Genomic DNA, 27,311 nt, shown 5'->3' with positions numbered 1-27,311 from the left:
TCTGTTTTTTTATTTTCAGCATATATGACTAAAAAATAGCATAGAACGGACAAAAAAAATACAACTATAGTCTATTTAGTATGCATCTATTTCGACTTTGGAGCTCAAAAACAGAAACCCTAAATGGGTTTTCGACTCTAACTCAAAACAAGAAAGTTATAAGCCTATGTTTCAGCTTTTCAACAACTATAAAAACATAAAGTTTTGACGTTGAATCGGAAAGATACAGATCTAATAGCAAAGACTGTTTTGCAAAAAAATAGTTATATATTTGAAAGAAAATTCATATATATTTAAGAAATCATGTGCGAATAATAAAAAGGTCTTTTTAAATCTGGATATTTACGATTTTGGACATAAGGAGAATATAAAAAATTATAGATTTTTTAGAGAAATGTGTCAAATTACTTGTACAGTGCTGTCATTTCTGAAAAAAAACACATAACCCTTCAATTTATCTGCAACACAATCCATTGGCAAAAGGAGCATATAACCTGTGTTTTATCTGTAACTAATGTGGAAGAACCCCATTATGCACTTTCCTCTTGCTTTTAACAAATTTATATTCCATTAGAGTATTAATTTTCCAGTTTTAAGTTTACCTGAGATTTCTCTACAGTTCAAGAAAAATTATTAGAAAAAGGTTACTGGAAATTCATGGCTCATACTTTCTTGATCGACTTGTCTTAATGCTATATAGATGGTTAATACAAACCGTTGGTTTTCATGATAAGCAGGCCAATGGAAGTTAGAGCACATTTTAAGTAACAGTTCCAAACACGCTCTGAATAACATCCATAAATGCCCATTGATATATGAAAAGTTCATAAAAGATTGTACTTCACATCAAAGCAAAGAAGACAAGTTCATAAAGCATTCACGTTCTTCTACTGTTTTTGGCCTCTTGATTTCCCTGCAAGACGTCACAAGATTCTGAATCAGTAAAACTGAAAATCAGGAAGAATAAATGGGATGTCTACAGCATCCACACAACTTACCAATATCACATCCAATACTAGACTTCAAATGGACTTAAAACCAATGGACCAATCAAATAGGCAGGACAGTCGTCAACATACCATTTAATCATAGCTAGTATATTGGTATAGCTTAGTGTGTATCAGCAGATAGTCAAGTGATGACCATGCTGAAAGGTGTATCGAGTCTGTGAGGTAGAAACAAGAAGGCGGGCGCTTACCAGTTTGTGCGGCAGAATTCACTTGTTGTAAAGAATGTCATAGTGACCTGGTCGGTAAAGCATCGTGACTATTGGCTCAGTACCCACCTGTGAACTAACACCTGAGGGGATAAAGTCATGGTGATTTACAGTAAGATTGCCAGAATCACAAGAGCTACGGTCAAGATAGACAACACGGATTGGTACACCCAATATATCTGACAATGCAATGATGTGGACATGGTCACTCTCCTCCCCCATAGGCTCCACCGATGTCTTGCAGAACTGATGCCAGAATTTAAGTGGATAAAGTAAGGCAGTCAGAAAGAGAAGAGTAAAGCACAACAGTGACCACCAGAAAGCCAAGAAGATACGTTCTTATGTGTACCCAACAGCTGATAATATATATATATATATATATGAGAGAATATATGGTGGTACGGTACTACCATAATACAGTGGTACCAATCTTATAGCCGTTGGATTCTCAATAATCCAATGGTTATTTTTGCTTCACATAAGGTTGACCAACGATGGACAACTTCATGAAAGTTTGGAAGGTGAGCTGACTCCCAAGAAAATATGAGAACCGCTCACTCCAAGCTGACTGCATTTATCCATTTTCATTTAAGAGGATGTTATCTTCTTTCATTCCCAAGAAGGTAACTGAGAAGGGCTCCTGTCACAAAACTAAGGAAAGAGAACCCATTCAAGCATTTTCTTTCTAGTCCTAGCAAAGGTTGAAGCTAGGTGCTGGTGCAATGACCTTTTTCTAACCCATCCTCACCAAATATTTTGAAACTCAGATAAGACATCAACCATAACGAGATATTTAAGAATCTTTTTAAGATAAATTCTGTTTTTTCATTTTAGAATTAAGTTAGTTATTTTTCTGTTTGAATAAATCATTCCAGCTTTGGCATTTCAGAATTTACTCAAAATAATATTGCTTGACACCTAACAACATGTTTTAGAGTGGCATCCAAAATGAATGAAGAAAAAGCAGGGAGCCGGATGTAGTCGCTAAATGTTTGGGTCTTTTTTTGTTAAGTAGATCAGGCACAATTTTTGCACCTTCACAGATGTTCTGTACTTTCTGATGCAAAACCAACAGATATGGTGCGAGTAAGTCCAAAGTCCAAACCTCTACTTGTTGATTCATTTAGGTCTTCGAGATGATAGTCCAAATTTACAATTCTACTTCTCTGGGACGATAGGAACTGACTCGTTAACTTCTCAGAAGTCAGAACCACATCAACTAATATCATGGTATTGAAAACAGGCTAATGACAAGCAACTATGCAAATTTCCATCTGGTTTGCCCGATATAAACGTCAACCAAACAAGACGCTTACCATTTCTTATCTCAATATATATGACCTACAAATAACACAAAATTGGAAAAATTAACTTGAAGTCTGCAAGAATTTAATATAGGAAAATCTCAGTACAGAATTGGAGATTGCTGAATGGATGGATTACCTTTTGACTCCCTAAATTGCTAAAATATGTTTTCACTCAATTCCTCCCATTTTTTTTTTTGCATTTTTGCCAAATAAAACTCGTCAAGATAATTAAAAAAGAAAATAAACCACATGATAACAGAATCAAAGCTAATGACTTTATCAGACTTTGTACTTGTATATCACCCCCATTTGAAGCCTTCAAAATCAGAGAGCAAAATTGAAATTATAAATGACCCAAAAGTCATTATATTTTCACTAAAAACTTGCTAGGAGATACATCTCGATGAATCAACTTAGTTTTCACTCTATGCAACAGGAGAGGATCTCAACAGCATGAGGAATCTGCATCTACTCTACGACCCAATGGCCGAGATGAGCATCCGACTCGGATGGCCTGATTGAGGACCTGTATTAGACCCCGCTTCCCTCGTGGTAGCCATGGTTAGCTGGGTAGGTAGCGTTGTGAGAAGCGGATGCCCTACACCACCATGCTCGATAAGGCGATGCTCTGGTTGGACACGCAGCTCCAGACCGAGCGTTTTACATCTTGTTGCCGATCTTGCACCTTAACTAACCCACCCGTTCTCTCAACAAAGAACAATAAAAAACAGCCGGCTTGGACTGAACCGTTCCCCATATTTTCTTGTGAATTGGCTCACCTTCCAATCTTCCATAAAGTTGTCCACTTTTAAAAACAACTTTATGTGAAGCAAAAATAGCCATTGGATTATAGAGAATCCAACAGCTATAAGATTGGTACCACCGTATAATGGTGGTAATGTACCACCACCATATATTCTCCCTATATATATAATGTTTGCTACAATCGATTGTATTTACAATCAACTTAGCAAACAGAATCTTTTTTTTCTCACAACTAACACAATAGATGTGATCTACATGTTTTTATTAGTGGGAACCAACTTGTGTAGCCGAAATCCGACCTGTATACAGGTTTTTCTGGCAATGATTTTTTCCAACTCATAAAAACATGTTTTTTCGTCAAAAACATGATCCAAGGATCAATTCCTACTAAATCAAGCATGTTGAACACATCTATGAGGTCAGATTAATGCCTAGTTTGGATGATGGGGGGCAAAACCAGATTTTGCATCAAAATCTGGTTTTCAGGTTTTCGGTCAAAAACCAAAAAATAAAAAATAAAAAAATTAAGGCCTGCCATTTCCTAACCAGCCACCAGCCAGGAAATGGCCTGACCGGTGTAAATTCAAAACAAAAAAAAAGGGAATGGCTGGCCAGGTCAAAAAAATGTAAAAAGAGAGAGAGAGAGAGTGGCTGGCCGGCCATTTTCCTACCAGCCACCATCAATGCTGAAAAATGGAAAAGAAATCCAGTTTTCTGGCTGGTGACCGGCCGAAAATGGTCATACTCATACTAGGTGTGTAGGGAGGTGGGGGGAGGGGAGAGATAGTTGAGGGCGTTGGGGGAGGCTCCCGATAAACCAGGTTGCAAACCTGAGGGGGGGTCCTTTTTTCAGTTAACTACGTTTTGCCAAAACCTAGTTTTCAAAACAGGTTTTGGTGTCACCCAAACGCATCAAAACCTAGTTTTTGGGCACAAAACCCAGTTTACACTCAAAAACCAGTGGTCATCAAAACGGTACCCAAGTCAAAACAACTCACATAATGATATTCCAACTCGATTGTAGATACAATTGATTGTAATGTGTTTTGGATCATATGATTATAGCATACATGTATGTTTTTTAAGACCTTTAAAAATAAATAGCTCACAATATATCAAAATTTCATGACTTAAAAAATCCTACTTATATGTCCAAAAAACATGATCCAAAGCATGACTCATATCAAATAAAAATGTTGAGTACATCTATAAGGTTTAATTGAAAAGATACAACATATTACTCCGGAGCACTGTAACATCTCTCTCTCTCTCTCTCTCTTTAAAATGTAAACAGCACATATATAATAATATTATTATTATATATTTTTGTATTTATACTTTAATTTTTTTGCAATTTTTCTTTTTGTTTTTGGTATCTAGTTCTATTAGAACTAGATACATCTAGTTTGGACAAGTTCCAATTGGAACTTGACCAACTTTCTAGCTGTTGGAACTAGTCCAACGGCTAGAATTCTAGCTGTTGGAAGTTCCAACAGCTAGAAAGGGAGAGCTCCTTATGAGCTCTCCTTAATACTCTTGTATAAATAGGGGTGCATCCCCTTGTGTAAATCATTCCTCTAAATGCTTTTTAAGCATTCTGCTCTCATAAATAAAGTGTTATTTATTTTTATGTTTTTCCATTTATACCCTTTTATGGGTCTTGTCTAAAGTATCTTTTAGCTACTTCCTTTTGAGTAGATTCAAGTGCATTCGTGGAGTCTACCATTTCATTACATGGTATCAAAGCTACGGAACTCTTAGATTTTGAAAAACTTCCGCCTCGATTTCCATGCCTCGTGTAAAAGTGTGTTATTACCTTGTTCTTACAAAAAGTGTTTCGTCACTTGCAAAGGAGGGTTTCATCACTTGCCAAAAGAGTGTTTTATCACTCTTCTATCGACTACAAGAGGATCCATTTGGAGAAAAGGACTTGAGCAACAACATTGTATTGTATCCCTTTCTTCCTTTTTCTCTATTTTCTTTTTTTTTTCTCCTTACTATCTTCTTCACACCCTTGTAAATGATGGATGACCATGATAAGGTCACAATCATACTCATGAAGTTGAATGATACTAATTATGTGATGTGGGCTTCAATTATGAAGCACCACATATGGGGAAAAGGCTTATGGGGAATAGTGGATGGTTCCGATTCAGAACCTAAACTATCTCTCACCAAAAAAGAGGGTGATAAGGAAGTCCCTCTAACGGAAGAGGAGAAGACTAAGGCTCTAGCCTCTTATGAAAAGAAATGGAAAGAGTGGAGAGTGGGGTATGCAAAGATAATGTCATGGCTTATTAATAGCATAGACATTAAAAAATGTTTTAGCCTCGCTAAATTTGAACATGCCGATAAGGCATGGGAATACCTCAAAAATATGTATTTCCTTAAAGATATTGCCCATGTGTGCAATCTTCAATAAAAAGTTCAAACATTAACTCAAAATGACAAAACTATTCGTGAATATTATAATGAGGTGTTCGAACTTTAGGAAGAGTTGGCTATTCTAAAGCCAAAATGGCATTACGTCGAAGATAACGAGCTTCGTCAAAAACAACTCGATATGGAACACTTTTACCAATTTGTGAATGGATTAAGGCCGAAATTTGAATCCACCAAATCGGCTCTACTTCATCATGGTAAAATCTCCACTATTGTGGATAATATTGAAGAACTAACTATGGAGGAAAATCATCTTAGAAAAAGTACTTCAAAAGTTGATGATGATTCAGTTCTAGTTATGTCTAGACCAGGAAATCATACTCACACTTATAGACCACCTCATTTTGAGAGACAGAGTGGTGAGTTTGACAAAAGAAAAGATATTTGTCACCACTGTCATGAACCGGGCACTATAGGCCTCAATGTCCAAAGCTAAAAAGGAGAGACGAAAAGAGGGTAGCATCTATTGAAACCGAGCCAAAAGATCAAGATGCACCTATTTCTATGGCTCAACTGATAGAGATTCTTCAACCTCTTATCAAAGGGGTATCCTCTTCGACTGAAGCCTCAACTGGAGTGACAGTTGCATCTGTATCTGGTCTAGGTAACTTCTCTTGGCTCTTAGATTCTGGTGCTTCATTTCATATGACCTCAAATGCTAAATGTTTATCCGAATGTCTTAAAAATAACTCAAGTATATCAAAAGTCTTTAAAGCAGATGGAACACCTCTTGAAATAAAAGGAATAGGATGTTTTGAAAGTTTTCAAAAATCCAAAACTTTTTGTATTCTAGAAGTTAGATATATCCCAAAATTAAATTTGAACCGTTTATCTGTTTCACAAATTTCTGATTATGGATGTAATATATCATTCTCTTCTGATGGTTGCTGGATACAGGATCGCCAGTCAGGGAAGCTAATTGGAGAAGGTCATAGAGAAGGAGGACTATATTACATAAACTTTTTGGAACTACCAAAGAATGTATTTTGTTTAAATGTTCAGAAATTAGAAACAGAATTATGGCACAAAAGACTTGGCCATCCTTATATGTCAAAAATCCAATACTTCCCAAGTTTGGGAAAATTTTGTAAATATGAAAATTTTGCTTGTAAAGACTGCATTCTTAATAAAATGAAAAGATTACCTTTTTCTAGTAGAACCTTTGTCTCTACAAAACCTCTTGAGTTAATACGTCCAGACGTTTGGGGACCCGTACCAGTTATCTCTAAAGGTGGTTATGCGTATTATGTCATCTTTGTTAATGACTTTTCTAGACACACTTGGATTTATTTTCTTAAACATAAATCAGAAGTTTTTGGTCACTTTCAAATATTTCATAAAATGGTCTTGCGAAACGCAAGCATCGCCACATTATAGAAACCACTCGGACTTTGCTAATTGCAAGTCAAGTTCTAAAAGGTTTTTGGGCTGAAGCAGCTCTAAATGCCACCTATCTCATTAATAAAATGCCATCTTCATTAAAAAATATATCTCCAATTGAAAAACTTTATGATTTAGCTCCAAACTACTCTAGATTAAGAGTTTTTCGTTGCAAATGTTTTGTATTTACAAACAAAAATGATAAATTCTCCCCTCGTGCAATTCCATGTGCCTTTTTAGGATATGCTGAAAATCAAAAAGGCTATAGGTGCTATGATCTTCAAAATGACAAATTATATGTATCAAGAAATGTATCTTTTCTAGAAAAAGAAAGTTCTTTTAAAAGTGAAAAATCCAAAGATATTAATATTCCTTTTTAATCGATTTAACTTCAAAATTCAATGAAGAGGATTTTGAATATAACTTTGACAATGATCAAAGTCCTATTATTTTTTAAAATGATAGCGAAGACCAAACCAGTAGGGATGTTGGTCTGCAATATTCAAGACGAAGAGTTGGAGAGCAACACCCACCATGTGCATTAGAAAGGTTTTCTGAAGTTCTCCCTCGTAGGACTTCTAGAATTTCTCGACCTCCCAAAAAATTTGTCTCTTACGAATCTTTTTCACCCTCGTATAGGGCAGCCCTTGCATTAATTCAATCCTATGTTGAACCTTCCTCCTATTCTGAAGCCAAAAACTATGAAGAATGGGTTGAAACTATGAAAATAGAATTGGATGCATTAGAGAAGGCCAACACTTGGTCCATTCAAGACCTTCCTCTCGGGAAGAAACCTATAGACTGTAGACGGGTCTATAAAGTCAAAACCAAAAGTGATGGGACTCTAGAAAGATATAAGGCACGACTCGTAGCCAAAGGTTATGTTCAAGAGTATGGCATTGACTACAAAGAAACCTTTGCCCTTGTAGCCCGTATGACCACTGTTAGAACTTTAATTGCTTTGGCTTCTATCAAAAAATGGCATATATTTCAAATGGATATCAAAAATGTTTTCTTAAATGAGAGTCTTGTTGAAAAATCTACATAGAAGCTCCGCTTGGTATTAGTATTCCTAAGGGTAAAAACACTTCGTCTTGAGAAGGCCCTTTATGGCCTCAAACAGACACCAAAAGTCTGGTATGACAGATTTAGTCATGTTATGACTGATATTGGATTTCATTCTTGTTTGACTGGTATTGCCTTGTTTAGTAAGCAATCTGATGCAGGTATCATCATCCTTCTTTTTTATGTGGATGATATAATCATCACTGGAGATGACAAACAGGGAGTTACCAATATCAAAACTCTTCTTAAAACTCATTTTGAAATGTCTGATTTAGGATTATTGAGATACTTTTTAGGAATAGAAGTTGCTTATTCCCGTCGTGGGTATTTGATATCTCAATCTAAATTTGCTTTTGATATTGTTTCCAAGCCTAGCATTACAAATGATAAGAATGTGGACACTCCAGAAGTGGTCAATGTTAAAATGAAAATTGATGATGGAGAGTGTCTTGATGATCCCACTCCGTTCAGACAACTTGTTGGAGCACTTTCCTATATCTCCATCACTCGGCCAGACATAGCACATGTTGTACACACAGCTAGCCAGTTTCAACATGCCCCAACTTTTGTTCACATAAAAGCAGTTTTACGTATTATTAGATATTTAAAGAGTTTTCTCTCGCGAGGACTCTTCTTGTATGCATCGTCATCATTAGATTTAATTGCTTATACCGATGTTGACTGGAGAGGTGATCCTAATAATAGGCACTCAACCACTGGTTTCTGTGTATTTTTAGGTGAATCTCTAATATCATGGAGGTACAAGAAGCAGCAGAAGGTTTCTCTTTCCTCCACTGAAGCTGAATATAGAGTCATGGCAACCACCATAATGGAAGTTGTTTGGCTCAGGCGACTGCTCGCTGATATGGGAGCTGAAGCAACACAGGCCTCACAAATGTGTTGTAACAACAAGAGTGCAATCTACATCGCAAGCAACTAAACTTTCCATGAGCGCACCAAACACATTGAGATGGATTGTCACTATGTCAGAGAGGAGTACTTGCATGGAACCATTGATCTGTCATATATGACGTCAGAATACCAATTAGCAGACTTCTTCACCAAGCCTCCCGCGGCTCTTAGATTTCACTTCCTCTTAGACAAACTTTCGCTTATTGTATTGTAAGTTTGAGGGGGAGTGTTAAAATGTAAACAACACATATATAATAATATTATTATTATTATATTATTATTATTATATATTTTTGTATTTATACTTTTTAATTTTTTATAATTTTTCTTCTTGTTTTTGGTATCTAGTTCAATTAGAACTAGATACATTTAGTTTGGTCAAGTTCCAGTTGGAACTTGACCAACTTTCTAGCTGTTGGAACTAGTCCAACGGCTAGAATTCTAGCTGTTGGAAGTTCCAACAGCTAGAAAGGGAGAGCTCCTTATGAGCTCTCCTTAATACTCTTGTATAAATAGGGGTGCATCCCCTTGTGTAAATCATTCCTCTAAATGCTTTTTAAGCATTTTGCTCTCATAAATAAAGTGTTATTTATTTTTATGCTTTTCCATTTATACCCTTGTATGGGTCTTGTCTAAAGTATCTTTTAGATACTTCCTTTTGAGTAGATTCAAGTGCATTCGTGGATGATAAAATTGTCTTTGATTTGGCAGACTTTGTCTCGAAAAACGAGAAGAAATGGAAGGAGAGAGATGAGAGCACGTTCTTTTTCTGGGAATCGACAGCCACTATCGTTCTCTATGGCTGCACTAAAGCATCATTAATATAAATAGGTTTTACAATACTTTTACAAGGACAAAACTGTTATGTGTTAGTAATCTATATTACATTACAAGACAACATACACGTGAAGCATATGGATCCTCTACTGGATTCATACCTGATCCATATTTTAATACCCTCCCTCAAGTTGTGCATGGGAGTGAACCATGTGAAACTTGTCCTTCAGATACCAGAAACGGTTACTTGTGAGACCGTTTGTGAACATATCAACGACTTGGTCTTCTGAAGACACATAAACCGGTTCAATCTCTCTGTCTACTACCTTTTGTCTGCTAAAATGTTGGTCAATCTCAATATGCTTGGTCCGACTGTGATGAACAAGATTGAACGCAATTTGTATAGCACTTCTATTATCACACATGAGAGTTGAACTTGAGATACTCTCTCCCATCTCTGTAAGATGCCTAATCCAGGTCACTTCTGCTGTGGTAGCTGCCATAAACCTATATTCTGCCTTTGTGATAGATCTGGCCACAGCTTTCTGTTTTTTGCTACTCCATGAGATAAGATTGCTTCCAATGAAAACACAGTATCCTGAAACAGACCTCCTTTCATCTGGGTCCCCTACCCAGTTTGCATCTGTATAGGCCAATATGTCATGTTTCGGTGTTACCCATGAAGATTGTACATATGTGAGTCCATCACCCACCGTGCCCTTTAGATAACGAAGAATACGTTTGACGGCATCCATATGACCAGTCTTTGGTTCATGCATGAACTAAGATACTTGATTTGCAGAATATACAATGTCTGGTCTAGTAAAGGTAAGGTATTGTAGCATGCCCACTAAACAGCGATACTTGCTTGCATCAGGATATAACTCACCATCACAAATATTGAATTTTTGATTGACAACACTGGGTGTAGGCACAGGTTTGCAATTTGTCATTCCTGCTTTGGCCAGAAGATCAAGAGTGTATTTTGTCAGAAATATCGACCTGCAAGAGTTAAAAGTGAGATAAAGAGAGAGGAGAGAGAGGAGAGAAGAGAGGAGTCGGCGGCAATAGGGTTTTTCCCTCTTTTACTTATTATTTATAAGTGTTGTACAGGGTATAACATAACACAAGTAATAAAAATAAATTACAAACATGCCACCGCCCACGCATCCCAAGATGGATCCTTGGAATGTGGTGCGGGTCATGGATCCATGATCCAAAACTAACAGCTTCCCTCAAGTTGAGTATGGTCTTTGATCATGCTCAACTTGTCTTTGAGTGCCCAAAACTGATGAGTTGATAATCCCTTGGTAAAGATGTCAGCAACTTGCATATCTGACCGAACATATGCAGGTTCAATTTCTTTTTCTTCCACCTTTTGCCTAACAAAGTGTTGATCGATCTCGATATGCTTCGTGCGACAATGAAGGATGGGATTGAAGGCAATATTGATAGCACTCTGATTATCGCAAAGAAGGATAGAGGACGAGATCGGTTCTTGTAATTCTTGCAGTAGATGTCGTACCCATGTAACATCGGTTGTTCCTGCTGCCATTGCACGATACTCCCCTTCAGTACTAGATCGCGCCACTGCCTTTTGCTTCTTGCTACTCCATGTTACAATATTATTGCCTATAAGAATGCAATACCCTGAAACTGATCTGCTACATATAAGTTGTGTCCTTGGTGTACATCAAGCCATCTCCAATCGTACCCTTTAAATACCGAAGGATCCTTTTTACCCCTTCCATATGTACATCTGTAGGAGCATGCATAAACTGTGAAGCCTGATTGACAGAGTATGCTATGTCGGGCCTAGTGAATGTTAAGTATTGTAACATCCCTACAACTCGACGATACAAAGTAAGATCATGATAAGTAGTGCCTTCTTTAGCACTTAGCTTATGATTTAGAAGGCAAGGTGTGCTAATTGGTTTACAATTCTCCATCCCTGTAGCAAGTAAAATATCAATGGTGTACTTATGTTGGCTCAATGTAATAGTCTCATGTCGACTATCAACTTCCACACCCAAAAAATATAGCAAGGGACCCAAGTCTTTCATCTTGAATTTAGCCATCAGCATAGACTTAACCCAAGATATGTGAACCTCATCACTCCCGGTAATAATGATGTCATCAACATATATAAGCACCCAAACAATAGCTGAATCACTTTTGAATATGAACAATGAATGATCTAGAACACTTTTAGTGAACCCATGATGCTCGATCTCCTTGGAAAAACTCTCGAACCAAGATCGAGAAGCTTGTTTCAAGCCATAAAGAGAGCGTCGAAGTTTACATACCCAATTGGATGAATCATGCATACTATAACCAGGTGGCTGCTCCATGTAAACTTCTTCCTTTAGTTCACCATGCAGAAAAGCATTTTTAACATCAAGTTGACTGAGTGATCATCCATGTTGTAACGCCAATGCAATGATAATCCTGACGGTGCCCAATTTTACTACTGGGCTGAACGTTTCATCGTAGTCCTGCCCATACTGTTGTGTGAAGCCTCGTGCGACCAGACGAGCCTTATAGCGCTCAACACTGCCATCCGGTTTGTGCTTGATCTTGTACACCCATTTGGATCCTACAACATTCTTGTTATCTGGCCTTGGTACAATTTCCCATGTATTGCATTCATGCAATGCTTCAATTTCCTCATTCATCGCCTCTACCCAGACACGGGAATGTACAGCCTCATGAAAAGAGGAAGGTTTTGTTTCTTTGGACACTCTGGTTAGAAATGTTTGAAAATCCAAAGAGAAATTGTTATAACTTACCCAGCGATCTATAGGATGTCTAACCCGAGTGGAACGTCGTAGAGGAGTCTCATCATTGACTGGATGAGCTCTACGAGAATAAACAAGACCAGAAAAACGTGAGGATGTTGTTGTAGGAGGAATGTCTTTCATATGCGGTTCCACATCGAAAGTATAGGGTTCATTGTCTGTCAATAAAGATGAATCCTCATAAGGCAACGAGTCATATAAAAGTGAGTCACTGAGCCAAGGATCATAATTGTCCTGTGTATCTGTGGAAGACGAACCCAGAGTGTCAAAATTTTCATCATCAAAAACAACATTTCTAGATACCCGAATTTTGCCTGTATGAGGATCATAACACATGTATCCCTTATAGTCATTTGCATACCCAAGAAACTTGCACTATACAGCTTTGTCTTGAAACTTATTTCTCAATGAATGATCAATGTGAACATAACATACACAACCAAAAGGATGTAGTTCTTCAAATGATGGATGACAATTATAAAGAACAAAATACGGATAATTATCTTCAAGGATGGTCATGGGCAACCTGTTGATAACGTAAACAGTTGTATGGAAAGCCTCGGTCCAAAGAGAGAAGGGAATACCCACAGTGTGCATCATGCTCAAGCCTGTCTCAACAATATGCCTGTTTTTTCTCTCAGCTACTCCATTTTGTTGAGGGGTATGAGGGCAAGAAATGTTACGTGTAATGTCATGCTCCTTCAAATATTCACTAAAATCATGGGATATGTATTCTCCCCCCCCCCATCACACTGGAAATATACAATATTGGTATTGAATTGGTTTTGGACTAGTGCATGGAACTGTTTGAACAACTTGAAAACTTCATGTTTGTTTTTCATGAAGTAAATCCAACTAAATCGAGTGTAAGAATCAAGAAAGAGTACATAGTATCGAGATCCAGAAAGAGAGGCAGTGGGCGCAGGACCCCAAACATCTGAGCATATAATCTCAAAAGGCTTTGTTGCTCTTTTATTGATACTATGAAAAGGAAGTACATGACTTTTGCATAAATGACAACTTGGACATTTTGACTCTAAACTGACTGCGGGTATTAGACCTTTAGCAGACAACTTGTCAAGAAAAACTTGACTACAATGACCCAAACGAAGATGCCATAAGTCTGGCTTATTAAGTTTCAAGACTCTAGATGAAGAACTATGATCTGTGGATCGACTCAAAAAGGTTGGAAAGGAAGGAGCTGAAGAAGCTGAAGAAGCCACGGCTACGGAAGATGACGTCTTCAAAGGCACATGAGATTCTTCAAAGACGTACATGTTCTCGCGCCGTTCACCTTTAGCGAGCGTCTTCTTGGTGTGAAGATCCTTAAGATAAACAGAAGAAGGAGTAAATTCAACGGAAGAATTTGTTTCATCAACTAATTTAGACACAGATAGAATATTCTTTTGAATAGCAGGTGTGAGTAAGACATTTGACAAGGGTAATTGAGATTCAGGCAAAGTAAGGGAGACATTTCCAGTGTGAGAGATGGGGTGGTGAGATCCATCTCCTATGACTATAGTGCCATTTCCAGTGTAAGGAGTCAAGTGAGAAAAATTACTTGCATCAGAAGTAACATGTGTTGTTGCCCCTGAATCAATATACCATATACCTTCATCATTTTGGCGCAAGTTCATCTGATTGAAAGTAGTCATAAGGATATTTTGTACGTCCTGTGGAAGAACCTGTCCCTGAGGAGTGCGTGCAAATGTCTGAGTTGCCCTCTGACCTGGCCTATTATCTGGCCTCCCTATTTTGTTGTGGTTCTGAGGATTGTACCAGCAATTTGCTTTAACATGTCCCCGCTTATTGCATAGAAAACAAGTAGAAACATGTCCCCCTCGTGGTACACTGCCTGAGCCAAGGCCTCCTCCACCTGGTGTAGGTAGTAATCCTCCTTTGTTTATAGTTGTTCCATTGGGACGAGGAGGAGTAAATAAGGCTCCTGTTTGAATAGGCGTATGTGCCATCATCACAGGATGAGCATCATCTGACGCGTGTTCCTGATTTAAACTGACCTCATATTGCAAAAGCTTAGATTGAAGATCATCAAAACATGGAAGAACTTAGACAACCTGGAGTGTTGTGCAAAACATGCGATATTCAGGTCCAAGGCTACCTAATACCTGTTGTACCATGTCCTTATCTGATACAGGACTTCCAATGGCAGCTAACTGATCTGTAATAACCCTGACATCCCCTGTGAACTCTGTAATAGATTTGTTTCCTTTTCGCATGAATTGGAATTGCCACTTGAGTTGCAAAGCCCGAGATTCGGAAACCTGAGAAAAGGAATGAGCTAGTTCATTCCACAACTCGGCAGCAAATTGATCATCAGAAATAGTTTGTAAAACACGATCAGAAAGTGTGGAAGTTATGTAAGCAACTAATGTCTGATCTCGTTGTACCCATATGTCATAAGCAGGATTGGTGGTTCGAAGTTGACTCACCTTCTCATCTTCACCTGTTATTTCTTACATGATATGTGTAGGTGGGGCGGGTGATCGCCCATCTAGATGCCCATAAAGACCATGACTGCGAATAAAAGGCACAATCTGACGTTTCCAAAGTAAGTAGTTATCATGAGATAACTTGTGGGTCATGAGGTGGATAAGAAAACTAGGGTTCAGCTTGGAATCCACGGATTATATGAAGAATGAGAAGTCAAACTGTTCTAACAGTGTATTGAAGGAAAAACAGCAATGTTGTGTGATGAAAACAATATCAGCACACACGTTACACAGAAAAATAGTGATTATAGTGAGCAAATATTGAATGTCGACTGTTCTAACAGTATATTGAAGGGAAAATAGTAATGTTGTGTGCTGAAAATAATATCAGCACACACGTTACACAGAGAAAAGAAACAGCAATGCTGTGTGCTGAAAAACAATATCAGCACACACGTTACACAGATGAATATTAACGTGTGAACCAGAAAAAGAAAGAATCAGAATATTTTGGGGAGAAAAACAAAAACTCGACAGACTGAAACAGGATGTTAGGACGTGCATACCAGAAATATTGAGAATGAGAAGAATCAAAAAGGAAAACTATAATGACGTGAAATCTGATTAAGAAAATCAATAATAAAGAAATCTGATTAAGGAAAACAAGACAGAAATAAAGCCTACGTCCTTTAGAAGCACGTGTTGGTCCTTATGGGCCTTCTAGATGATTGATTTACGTGCCTGTTCTCTGATACCATGTCAGAAATATCGACCTGCAAGAGTTAAAAGTGAGATAAAGAGAGAGGAGAGAGAGAAGAGAAGAGAGGAGTCGGCGGCAATAGGGTTTTTCCCTCTTTTACTTATTATTTATATGTGTTGTACAGGGTATAACATAACACAAGTAATAAAATAAATTACAAACATGCCACCGCCCACGCATCCCAAGATGGATCCTTGGAATGTGGTGCAGGTCATGGATCCATGATCCAAAACTAACATATTTGTGTGGAGTTAATGACATTTTTTCATCTTGTCTGTCCACCTCTACACCAAGAAAATATCTCAGTTCTCCAAGATCTTTCATCTTGAATCGCATACTTAGTAAAGCTTTAATACGTTGAATATGGTCTGGAGCATTACCAGTGATCACTATATCATCAACATATATAAGAGGACCATAATGGTTTCATCCTTGTATATGAATAGGGATTGATCTAGTTGGGAACGAATGAAACTGTGGTTCTGAATCTCTAAGGAGAAGCTTTCAAACCATGACCTGGAAGGCTTGCTTTAAACCATACAGTGCTCTGGTTAATTTGCATACATATTCTTTTGGGTCTCCCTCTGTATAACCTTGAGGTTGCTCCATGTAGACCTCTTCTTTTAAATCCCCATGAAGAAATGCATTCTTAACATCAAACTGACTAAGGGTCCACCCATGTTCAATAGCCAGGCCAAGGATAATACGAATGGCTCCCATTTTCACTACTGGGCTGAAGGTCTCATCATAATCTTGACCATATTCTTGAGTGAAAGCTTTGGCAACAAGACGTGCCTTGTATCGTTCAATGCTACCATCCGGTTTATACTTAATCTTATACACCCACTTTGAGCCAACAACATTTTTATCTGAGGAATGACCAACTATCTCCCATGTTTGACACTCATGAAGTGCCTCGATCTCCTCATTCATCGCTCCAATCCATTTGTTGGATTGAACAGCTTGGCAAAACCCAAGTGGTTCCTCGTGTTTTTCAATCTTGGATAGAAAGATCTGAAAATCCATAGAGAAGTTATCATAACTCACCCATTTTTCAATAGGGTGTCTTATCCTGCCTGATCTTCTTGGTGCTTCTCTGTTATTGGACAATGCCACGTGTTCTCCAACAGGTGCATCTGTTTGCTCTCTGGGTCTCCTGGTATAGACATTTCCTTTGTATCTCAGACATTTTGTTTCTGATACCTTATCTGAAGTCATCGCATCATGTATGCTTTTAAGAGCCAAAGTGGTATGTTCCGCGGCATGTGAAATAAGTTCAGCACTGAGCCATGGATCATACCAATTATCAGCTGCGTCACCATGTTCACGATTGTGGTTTGCTTTATTTTCCAGAAAACTATTTTCATCAAAAACAACGTTCCTGAAAATTCTGATCTTCTTATTGGCAGGGTCATAGCACCTGTACCCCTTGTGTTCATCGGCATAACCTACAAATTGGCATATAAAGGCTTTGTCCTGAAATTTAGTCCTCGTGGATTTGTCGATATATACATAACATGTGCATCCAAAAACTTGTAACTCATCACAATCAGGATGTGTACCAAAGAGAACATAATAGGGAGACTGATTTTCAAGGATAGGCATAGGAAGACGATTTATTACATGAGTGGCAGTGTGAAAAGCTTTTATCCAAAGACTAATGGGCAAGTTACTCTCATGCATCATACTCATTGCACTTTCCACAATATGTCTGTCTTTACGTTCAGCAATTTCATTTTGTTGTGGAGTGTACGGGCAAGAAACTCTACGATGCATCCCATTATCTTGAAGAAAATCTAAAAAATCTTTGGAGGAATACTCACCACCTTCATCACATTGGAAAATTTGAATATTTTGAGAGAATTGATTTTTAACATAGGCATGAAAGTGACGGAAAATGAGAAAAAACTCTGATTTGTGTTTCATAAAGAATATCTAGGTAAACCGAGAGAAACTGTCAATAAAAGATACATAATATTTACTTCCAAAAGAGGAAGGATTGGGGGTTGGGCTCCAAACATCTGAACATATTATCTCAAAGGGCATGGATGCTCTTTTATTTCTTTTATTTTATCCTTCAATGAAGGTGAAACAGACTCTGAAAGAAAACCATTGGATACTAACTTTTCAATAAAGACTTGACTACAATGACCAAGACGAGAATGCCAGAGATCTGACTTATTACATTTGGATGTACTTAGGACGCTTTTAGAGACGAGATCAGACTTGGGCTTCAGGACACTGGAGGCTGGATCTTCATTGAAGACATACATGTCTCCACGTCGCTCTCCTTTAGTGAACATCTCCTTCGTTTGAAGATCCTTGACAAAGACAAAAGTAAGAGTAAATTCCACAGATGAATTGGTAGAATCAACAAGCTTAGAAACAGAGACTGTATTTTTCTTTATATTTGGTGCATGAACAACATCAGATAAAGAAATAGATGACTCAGACAAAGGAATGAGGATATTGCCTATGTTTGAAATAGGGTGGTGAGTCCCATCTCCAGTTATAATATTAGATTTACCAAAATAGAGAGTCAAAGTAGAAAACTTACCTGCATTGCCAGTGACATGGATTGCTGCCCTAGAGTCAACATACCATATCCCATCATCATCTTGTTTCAGATTCAAGTTGGCCATCGCAAATAGTAGAAGATCCTTAGCATCATCACTGACCTGAAATGTACCTGCAGTTCCTGATGTAGCAACATTCTTACTGTTTTGCGTTTTATTCCGGTTTTGTGGGTTGAACCAGCAATTGGCTTTGATGTGACCTCATTTGTTACACTGATAGCATGTGGGAACATTCTTTGAAAAACTGACAGTGGAATTTGGTGTAGGTAGTAACCCACGTCCTCCTCGTGCACGATCAACTATCATCCCTGTGGCAAGAACCTCATGCGTAGATGATTGTCTTGCTCAAGCTTCAGACATGCTTTTCAGAGTCATCTCGTATTGAAAGAGTTTGGCACGTAATTCCTCAAAACTGAGCAACGTAGGCAAGCATAATAAATACGTAACAAGAACATGATATTCTGATCTCAGGGCATTCAGTGTCTGTTGCACCATGGCTAATTAATCCGTGATGCTTTTGACTTGATTTAAGAATTCAATAATGCTCATTGCCCCCTTTTTTAACATCTGAAATTCGCGTTTAAGAAACAACACTTTAGCCTCTAATATCTGAGAGTAGGTCTGAGCTAAAGCCTCCCACAAAACTTTAGATGTGCAATCATCAGGAATGGACATCAAGACTTCTTGTGACAATGTGGAAGTGATGTATGCGATGAGGGTCTGATCGCGCTTCATCCAAGTAACAAATGCAGGGTTGCGAATAATATTTGGCAATCCTTCATCCTCTTTGGCTTCGGTTGTGATAAATTCTGGAGGCATTGGAGTGGAGCCATCCAAGTGGCCTGAAAGATCTTGACTTCGAATAAAAAGGGCAATTTGCCTTTTCCAAGTCAGATAGTTGTTGGTGGTTAGCTTTTCTGAAACTAGTTGCCCCTGAAAATTGGAAGAGAGACCCGAATTGGCTGAAGTATCCATTTGTAGACTTGTTGACAGGAATTGAAACGAAAGACACTAGTGGCTGAAACTGGTCTGTTTTATCATAAATTGACACGGTTGACAGAAGTCTGCACAGAAAAAAGAATGTTACGACAAGAGAAAAATATTTTGAGTGTAAAAAAAAATAGACAAAAAATGATTGGGAGACGAAAAGTTAAAGTGAACGAGAAACAAGCGTGACATGCAGATTTTAGACCAGCAGTAACGTGAGTCTGGTCTTTCGCAGGAAAGAATGAAACCAGATCAGTAACGTGATATTCAGAAATGGAGGAAATTTAAGGGCGAGAAACAGACATGGTAGAAAATTTTAGGGCAGGCGTGACAGGCAAATTCCAAATCAGCAGTAACGTGAGTCCGGTCTTTCGCAGGAAAGAATGGAACCAGATTCACACATACAGGAACTCGGCTTTATGAAATTAGAAGGGAACTCAACCTTTGCATGAAAGGAAGGAGGCAACAAAAGGAGACGGCAGCATATCTGAATATGTTTCAGATCTGCGACAGAGGAGCTCAGCAAGTGAAAAAAAAAGGAGGAAGTAGAAGAAGAAAACAGATGCTGACGTTAAACGAAAAGGAATCTTTTGACAGAATGAAAGTAACGTGACCTGTCAACCTTTCACGTTGATGGAGCAAGTCTTGACAACTCTTTACGCCCAGAACCTGTGTTGATTTGATACCATGATAAAATTGCCTTTGATTTGGCAAACTTTGTCCCGAAAACCGAGAAGAAATGGAAGGAGAGAGATGAGAGCAGGTTCTTTTTCTGGGAATCGGCAGCCACTATTGTTCTCTATGGCTGCACTAAAGCATCATTAATATAAATAAGTTTTACAATACTTTTACAAGGACAAAACTGCCCTGTGTTAGTAATCTATATTACATTACAAGACAACATACACGTGAAGCATATGGATCCTCTACTGGATCCATACCCGATCCATATTCTAATAGTGGAGCCTACCATTTCATTACATCTCTCTCTCTCTCTCTCTCTCTCTCTCTCTCTCTCTCTCTCTCTCTCTCTCTCTCTCTCTCTGTGTGTATGTGTGTATATATATATATATGTATATATATATATATGTATATATATATATGTATATATATATATATGTATATGTGTGTGTGTGAGTAATGCGCTCGTTCTGCCCCCATTAGGCCCATTAAAAAATTAGTTTTTGGTATTTTTCTCACATCTAACACCATAGATGTGATCTATAGGTTTTGTTTAGTGGGTCGTAATCTGACCTATATACAAGTGTTTCTGGTAATCCAAAATCAATGGTTATGAAGGCATCAACTTTTCCCAGCTCATAAAAATACATTTTTTGTCGAAAAAGCATGATCCAAGAGTCTATTCCCACTAAATCGACCATGTTAAACACATTTAACGATTCAGATCTATCATAAAACACTTCAAACTATGGGGGGCAGAACGAGATAAGAGGGCCTAATATGTTTAGTTCTCTCTCTCTCTCTCTCTCTCTCTCTCTATATATATATATATATATATATATATATATATATATATATACAACAACTACGCCTTCATCCCAAAACAATTGGGGTCGGCGATATGAACCAACAAAGAAAATCATTCTGGGTCTTCCACAAGAATCCTTCTCCTCCAATCATTTCTATCCAATGCCATGTCCTCGGTGAGGTTCAAAGCATTCATATCCTTTCCTATCGTCTCCATCCAAGCCTTCCTAGGCCTACCCCGACCTCTTTTAACTAATATATTTTCCCATTTCTCCATCCTTCTAACTAGAGCATCATTAGACCTTCGTCGAATATGTCCAAACCACCGTAAACAATTCTCTCTCATCTTATTTTCAATGGGTGCAACGCCTACCTTCTTACGTATTTCCTCGTTCTGAATCTTATTTTTTATTGTATTTCCACACATCCAAGTCTCTCTCTCTCTCTCTCTTTCTCTCTCTCTCTCTCTCTCTCTCTCTCTCTCTCTCTCTCTCTATATATATATATATAGGGTCACTAGAATATGAAAATTAGAAATATGAGAACTATGAACTATGTGTTTCCAACACTTTTTTTGCAAATCCAACCATGTAGATATGTTCACCATGGTAAATTTGATAGGAATCAACTGTTGGATCGTGTATTTTTTATTAAAAAAAAATACATTTTTGGATATTTGAATATTTATGAAGATTATAAGTCCTTGATTTTAAAGCCTTAAAAAATCTTGTTTATGCATCATAATCTGATAATTCAAAGAGCCGGTCCTTATAAAACTAAGCATATAGATCACATTTGTATGGTTAGATTTAAGAGAAGAGAACAAAAAATCCATAGAAATTAACGGTTCAGAGGGTAGTTCTCATATTTCGAGTTCTCGTAATATATATATATATATATATATATATATATATATATATATATATATATATATATGTCGCGCGTGCGTGCGTGCGTGCGTGCGTGCGTGTGTGTGTGTGCACTACAATCAATTATACTTTCAATCAACTTAGCAATGCCCTTTTCTTTTGTAGGTAAATCTAACTCCATAGATGTGCAATCGACATGTGATATTTGGTAGGAATTGAAAGTTTTCCTTTACGATGAAAGCTTTTCTTCACGCTGCACCTGCGATGAGAAAGAGAATAGAGAGAGAGGGAGCACGCTGCACCTGCGATGAGAAAGAGAATAGAGAGAGAGAGAGGGAGAGAGAGCAGTTACGGCTGTCACGATTTCAGTAATGAAATCGTGACCTAAACTTAGATATTTAAGTTACATTACAGTATGGGTCCGGGTCTGGTGTATCCAGACCCGATAAACGAAAAACAAAAGTTACATGGTTACGTTACATGTTACATGGATTGGGTACATGGATCGGGTCAGATCCTATGTACCTTTTTCACCCCCCCTCAAGTTGATTATGGTTTTGAACCATGAACAACTTGCTTTTAAGCATCCAAAAGCGGTCCTTGGTTAACCCTTTGGTAAATATGTCTGCAACCTGTCTTTCAGTGCTGACAAACTCAGGCTCAATCTCTTTTTCTTCAACCTTCTGTCTTACAAAGTGTTGGTCGATCTCAATGTGCTTGGCACGACTGTGATGTACTGGATTGAAAGACATGTTGATTGCACTTTGATTGTCACAGAGCAAGGTAGTGTGGGAGATCTTTTCTCCTACTTCAGTAAGAAGATGCCTGATCCATGTGACTTCGGCAGTGGCAGCAGCCATGGATCTATATTCAGCCTCAGTGCTTGATCTAGCGATAGCTTTTTGTTTTCTACTGCTCCAAGAGACTAAATTTCTTCCAATGAAGGCACAATATCCTGATGTAGATCTTCGTTCGTCAGGATCCCCTGCCCAGTCTGCATCACAATATACAGTAATTTGGTGCTCGTCTTGGCCATATGACTGTGGTAAATATATCAATCCATCTCCAATAGTGCCTTTCAGATATCGAAGGATCCTCTTGACTGCTTCCATATGTCCAGTACGTGGCGCATGCATAAATTGAGACACTTGATTGACTGAATAAACAATATCAGGTCTAGTGAATGTGAGGTATTGTAACATTCCTATTATGCTACGATACCTGGTGGGGTCATCACACAGATCTCCATCATGAGCGCTAAGTTTTTGGTGAAGTACACTCGGAGTTCCTAGAGGTTTGCAGTCTTTCATGCCTGCCTTGCTGAGAACGTCAACGGTGTACTTGTGTTGAGTGAGTGTCAAGCCATGAGCCTGGTTATCAACTTCTACACCAAGAAAATAGCGTAGAATTCCAAGATCTTTCATTTTGAACCTTTGACCTAATAAGTCTTTTATTTCTTGGATGTGGTCCGCAGAGTTTCCTGTGATGATAATATCATCGACATAAATTAATAATAGAGTGGTCACAGGCGGGCTTTTAAAAATAAATAATGAGTGGTCTAGCATGGAACGTGAAAATCCATGTTTCTGAATCTCCAACGAGAAGCTATCAAACCAAGAGCGAGATGCTTGCTTCAGGCCGTAGATGGCTCTTTTTAGCTTGCATACATGGGTTTTACAATTTTGTTCTTGATATCCAGGGGGTTGTTCCATGTATACTTCTTCCTTCAAATTCCCATGTAAGAATGCATTTTTTACATCAAGCTGACTCAAATTCCATCCATGTTCAACAGCCAGGGAGATGATGATTCGAATCGTTCCCATTCTTACAACCGGACTAAAAGTCTCATCATAGTCTTGCCCAGCTTCTTGAGTGAATCCTTTTGCTACAAGTCTTGCCTTATATCGTTCAATTGTTCCATCTGGCTTGTACTTGATTTTGTAGACCCATTTGCATCCGACAACATTTTTATCAGGTGGTCTGGGAACAACTTCCCATGTTCCACATTCATGCAAGGCTTGCATTTCATCATTCATGGCTTCTACCCATTTCATAGAAGCGGCTGCCTGATAATACATGATGGGCTCTTCGTCCTTATTGATGGCAGTTAAAAACAGTTGAAGATCCAAGGAGAAGTTGTTATAACTGACCCACCTGTCAATAGGATGTCGTATGCGGTTTGATTTTCTGGCTGCAAGAGTATGAGAAGGCACAGGATTGGCAACTGAGACATGATCTGAATGGCTTGATGTTGTCGGCCTCTGTCTAGAATAGACAATACCTTTGTATTTGCCCGGTATTTGTATTTCTTCTGCATTCTGTGACTCCGACGTCCCAGTGTTCTCAAACACCTCTCCTTCTTGTTGCACACAGTCTGAGGAACATGCTTCATTGGAACCAGCAAAAAGTTCTGAGCTCAGCCAAGGATAATAAATTTCAGTTGGCATATTCGTTGTGTCAGCTCTGTGATCAAAATTTTGTTCATCAAAGACAACGTTTCTTGAGGTTCTGATGCGTTCGTTGGTGGGATCATAACACCTATATCCTTTGTAGTCATCTGCATATCCCACAAATCTGCACTTTTGGGCCTTGTCTTGAAACTTGTTTCTCAGGGACTGATCGATATGTACATAGCAGACACAACCAAAAACACGCAGATCATAATAACTAGGATGAGTTCCAAAAAGGCAGTGATAAGGAGACTTATTTTCCAGAACAACCATAGGCAGTCTATTTATCACATGCACGGCAGAATGAAAAGCTTCTGTCCATAAGTTGATGGGAAGATTGCTGTCATGGAGCATACTCATGGCACTTTCAACGATATGCCTGTGTTTTCGTTCAGCAATTCCATTTTGTTGAGGGGTGTGAGGACAGGACACCCTTCTTCCTATACCGTTATTTTGAAGAAAAGCAATAAAATCACGGGATGAGAATTCCCCACCTCCATCACATTGGAAAAATTGAACGGACTCAGAAAATTGATTTTTGACAAGGGAAAGAAAATTTTGAAACAAAGAGAAGACTTCCGACTTATTTTTTATGAAATATATCCAAGTGTATCGAGAATAGTTATCGACAAATATTAGATAGTATTTGCTTCCAGATCCAGAGGCAATTGGAGCGGGTCCCCATACATCAGAACAGATTATCTCAAAAGGTTTTGAAGCTCTCTTATTAATGGAATGAAAAGGCAATACATGACTCTTGCAGGAAAGACAACTGGAACATTTGTGACTTTTCTCATCCCTATTGAGACTTTCTTTTGGAATGAGATTATTAGATACAAGTTTCTCAATAAAATGACTCCCACAATGTGCTAACCGACTATGCCATAAGAATGGCTTATTACATTCAGAAATACTAAAAACATTAGCAGAAGAGGATGAACACGACTCTAATGAGGGCTTTGAATTCAGGTGAACTGGACGAACAGCATGACAAGGAGCTTCTTCAAAGACATACATATTGCCTCGTCTCTTTCCTTCAGCGAATGTTTCCCTCGTGCGTAGGTCCTTGACCTGCACAGAGAAGGGAGTGAATTCAACTGAAGCATTATTATCATCAATAAGTTTGGAAACAGAGACAATATTTTTCTTAATGTCAGGAGCATGAAGAACGTCTGAAAGAGTAAGAGTGGAATATGACATGGGAATGACAGTTTTTCCGACATGAGAAACAGGATGGTGGGATCCATCTCCAGTGACAATCTTACTTTTTCCAAAATAAGGAATGGGATTAGAAATCTTACCTGCATCACCTGTCACATGAGTCGCTGCTCCTGAGTCGACAAACCAAGTACCTTCATCACTCTGCTTCAATTTCAATTCTGACAAGGCAGATATTAGCAGATCTTTAATCTCTACACTATTTGATACCTTCCTTTTGTTTTCTGTTTGTGGACCCTTTCCTTTATTCTCTGGATTATGCCAACAATTCGCCTTGATATGCCCCTTTTTGTTACAAAGGAAGCAAGTAGGAATGGTTCTTGATCCCTGCGCATGAGCTGACGTATTTGGAGTGGGAAGCAGACCACGCCCTCCGTGTCCACTGCGCCATTGTCCTCCTCGTCCTCTACCATAAGTCACTCCTGTGGCAAAAACTTCTTGGGAATTTGTGTGAATGTGAGATTCCTCAGAGAACCCTTTCAGAGTCATCTCATACTGAATCAATTTTGCTCGCAACTCATCAAAGGTAGGAAGGGCAGGGAGACACAATAGTGAAGTGACGATCATATTGTAGTCGGATCCCAATCCACTCAGAGTCTGTTGCACCATATCACTGTCACTCACCGCGCATCCTATAACTGCAAGTTGGTCTGTGATAGTCTTCATCTTGTTTAGATATTCCATGATGGTCATGGAATCTTTTCTCAGCATTTGAAATTCTCTCTTGAGAAAAACCATTCGTGCCTGCGAAACTTGTGAATATGTTTGAACCAATTTTTCCCAAAGTTGCAAAGCAGTACAATTGTCGGGAATTGCAACAAGGACCTCTTGGGACAAGGTGGAAGTGATATATGCAACCACCGACTGATCTTTCCTTTCCCAGTTGAGGTACTCTACATTCTTGACATACACAATTGAACTTACTCCTTTGTCATCTTTTTCTTCTCTCGTAACAAATTCGAGTGGAGCGAGAGTGGTTCCATCAAGGTGACCTAAGAGACCTTGACTCCTTATAAAAGGAATGATTTGTCTCTTCCAAATCAAGAAGTTTGAGGTAGTTAACTTTTCAGAAACGAGTTGAGTGAGAAAACTTGAAGAAAGATTGGATGAAGAGGAATGAAGATCCATGAAGAAGAGTTTTAACAAGAAAAAGAACCCCTTTTTGTGTTACCAGAGTACCCACAGAATGCTCAGTCTGCAGCCAGAAAGATTTGCCTTTTTTTTTTTTACGACGACTGAGAAACTCGAAAATTGGTGACCAGAGGCTGTCAAAAGAAATGCAGACTGTATTCCAAGAAATTCAATGTGAATCCCATTGTATTTTTTTTTTTTAAGGTCGGATATTTAAGCAATGAAAAGAAATTCAGACTGTAATTTTAACGTGGAAGTAATGAGGAACGAAAGAAAAAGAAGAGAAACAAAATCCAGACTGTATTTTCAATGTGAATCCCACTGGTAACAGTCAAAAGGAATATAATACGAGAAAGGGGTTCTGAGAGTCGACTCAAAGAAGTTATCACACAAACAGCAGGCTGGACATCAAAGGGATTTAGAATCCCAGATTTGATGTCGCAGGTCTGTGCCGAAAGCACGATCAGACTGCGGATCCAGCCCAGTAGAAGAAGAAAAGACTGAAGAGATTTCACGTGATTCCCTTACGTGAACAGCTTAGGGATTCACGTGAGGTGTGAATCCACTAAACAGGAGAAGAAAAGACTGAAGAGAAACAGAAAAAAAAGGAAAAAAAAAACGAGAGATAGAAAGGGAAAACGATAGATAGAAATTGGGGATGGAGGTAGAGAAAAAAAATCTGAAGAAGAAAGGAAGATGGGAGATGAACGACCTCAAACC

At 38.4% G+C, this 27,311-nt stretch overlaps 1 protein-coding gene across 2 annotated transcripts in view; it reads right to left on the bottom strand.

Annotated features, from left to right (window-relative positions):
* Window positions 1–665: 665 nt before the first annotated feature.
* The window catches only part of LOC149811667 (OVARIAN TUMOR DOMAIN-containing deubiquitinating enzyme 1-like), a 65,888-nt gene continuing 39,242 nt past the window's right edge, over window positions 666–27,311 (bottom strand). For both annotated transcript variants that reach the window (XM_089992790.1, XM_089992791.1), the window contains exons 9-10: window positions 1,199–1,462; window positions 666–913 (exon numbers count right to left, since the gene is read on the bottom strand). In XM_089992790.1, the coding sequence (XP_089848916.1) occupies window positions 1,217–1,462 (246 nt within the window). In that variant the 3' untranslated portion in view covers window positions 666–913; window positions 1,199–1,216. The remainder of the gene's footprint in view (window positions 914–1,198; window positions 1,463–27,311) is intronic.

The sequence above is a fragment of the Nuphar pumila genome, chromosome 17, assembly GCF_984573655.1.
Source record: "Nuphar pumila chromosome 17, dmNupPumi1.hap1.1, whole genome shotgun sequence".
In the NCBI taxonomy this organism is placed as follows: domain Eukaryota; kingdom Viridiplantae; phylum Streptophyta; class Magnoliopsida; order Nymphaeales; family Nymphaeaceae; genus Nuphar; species Nuphar pumila.
The sequence above is the reverse complement of the archived record's forward strand: the minus strand, read 5'-3'. Positions and strand labels throughout refer to the sequence as shown.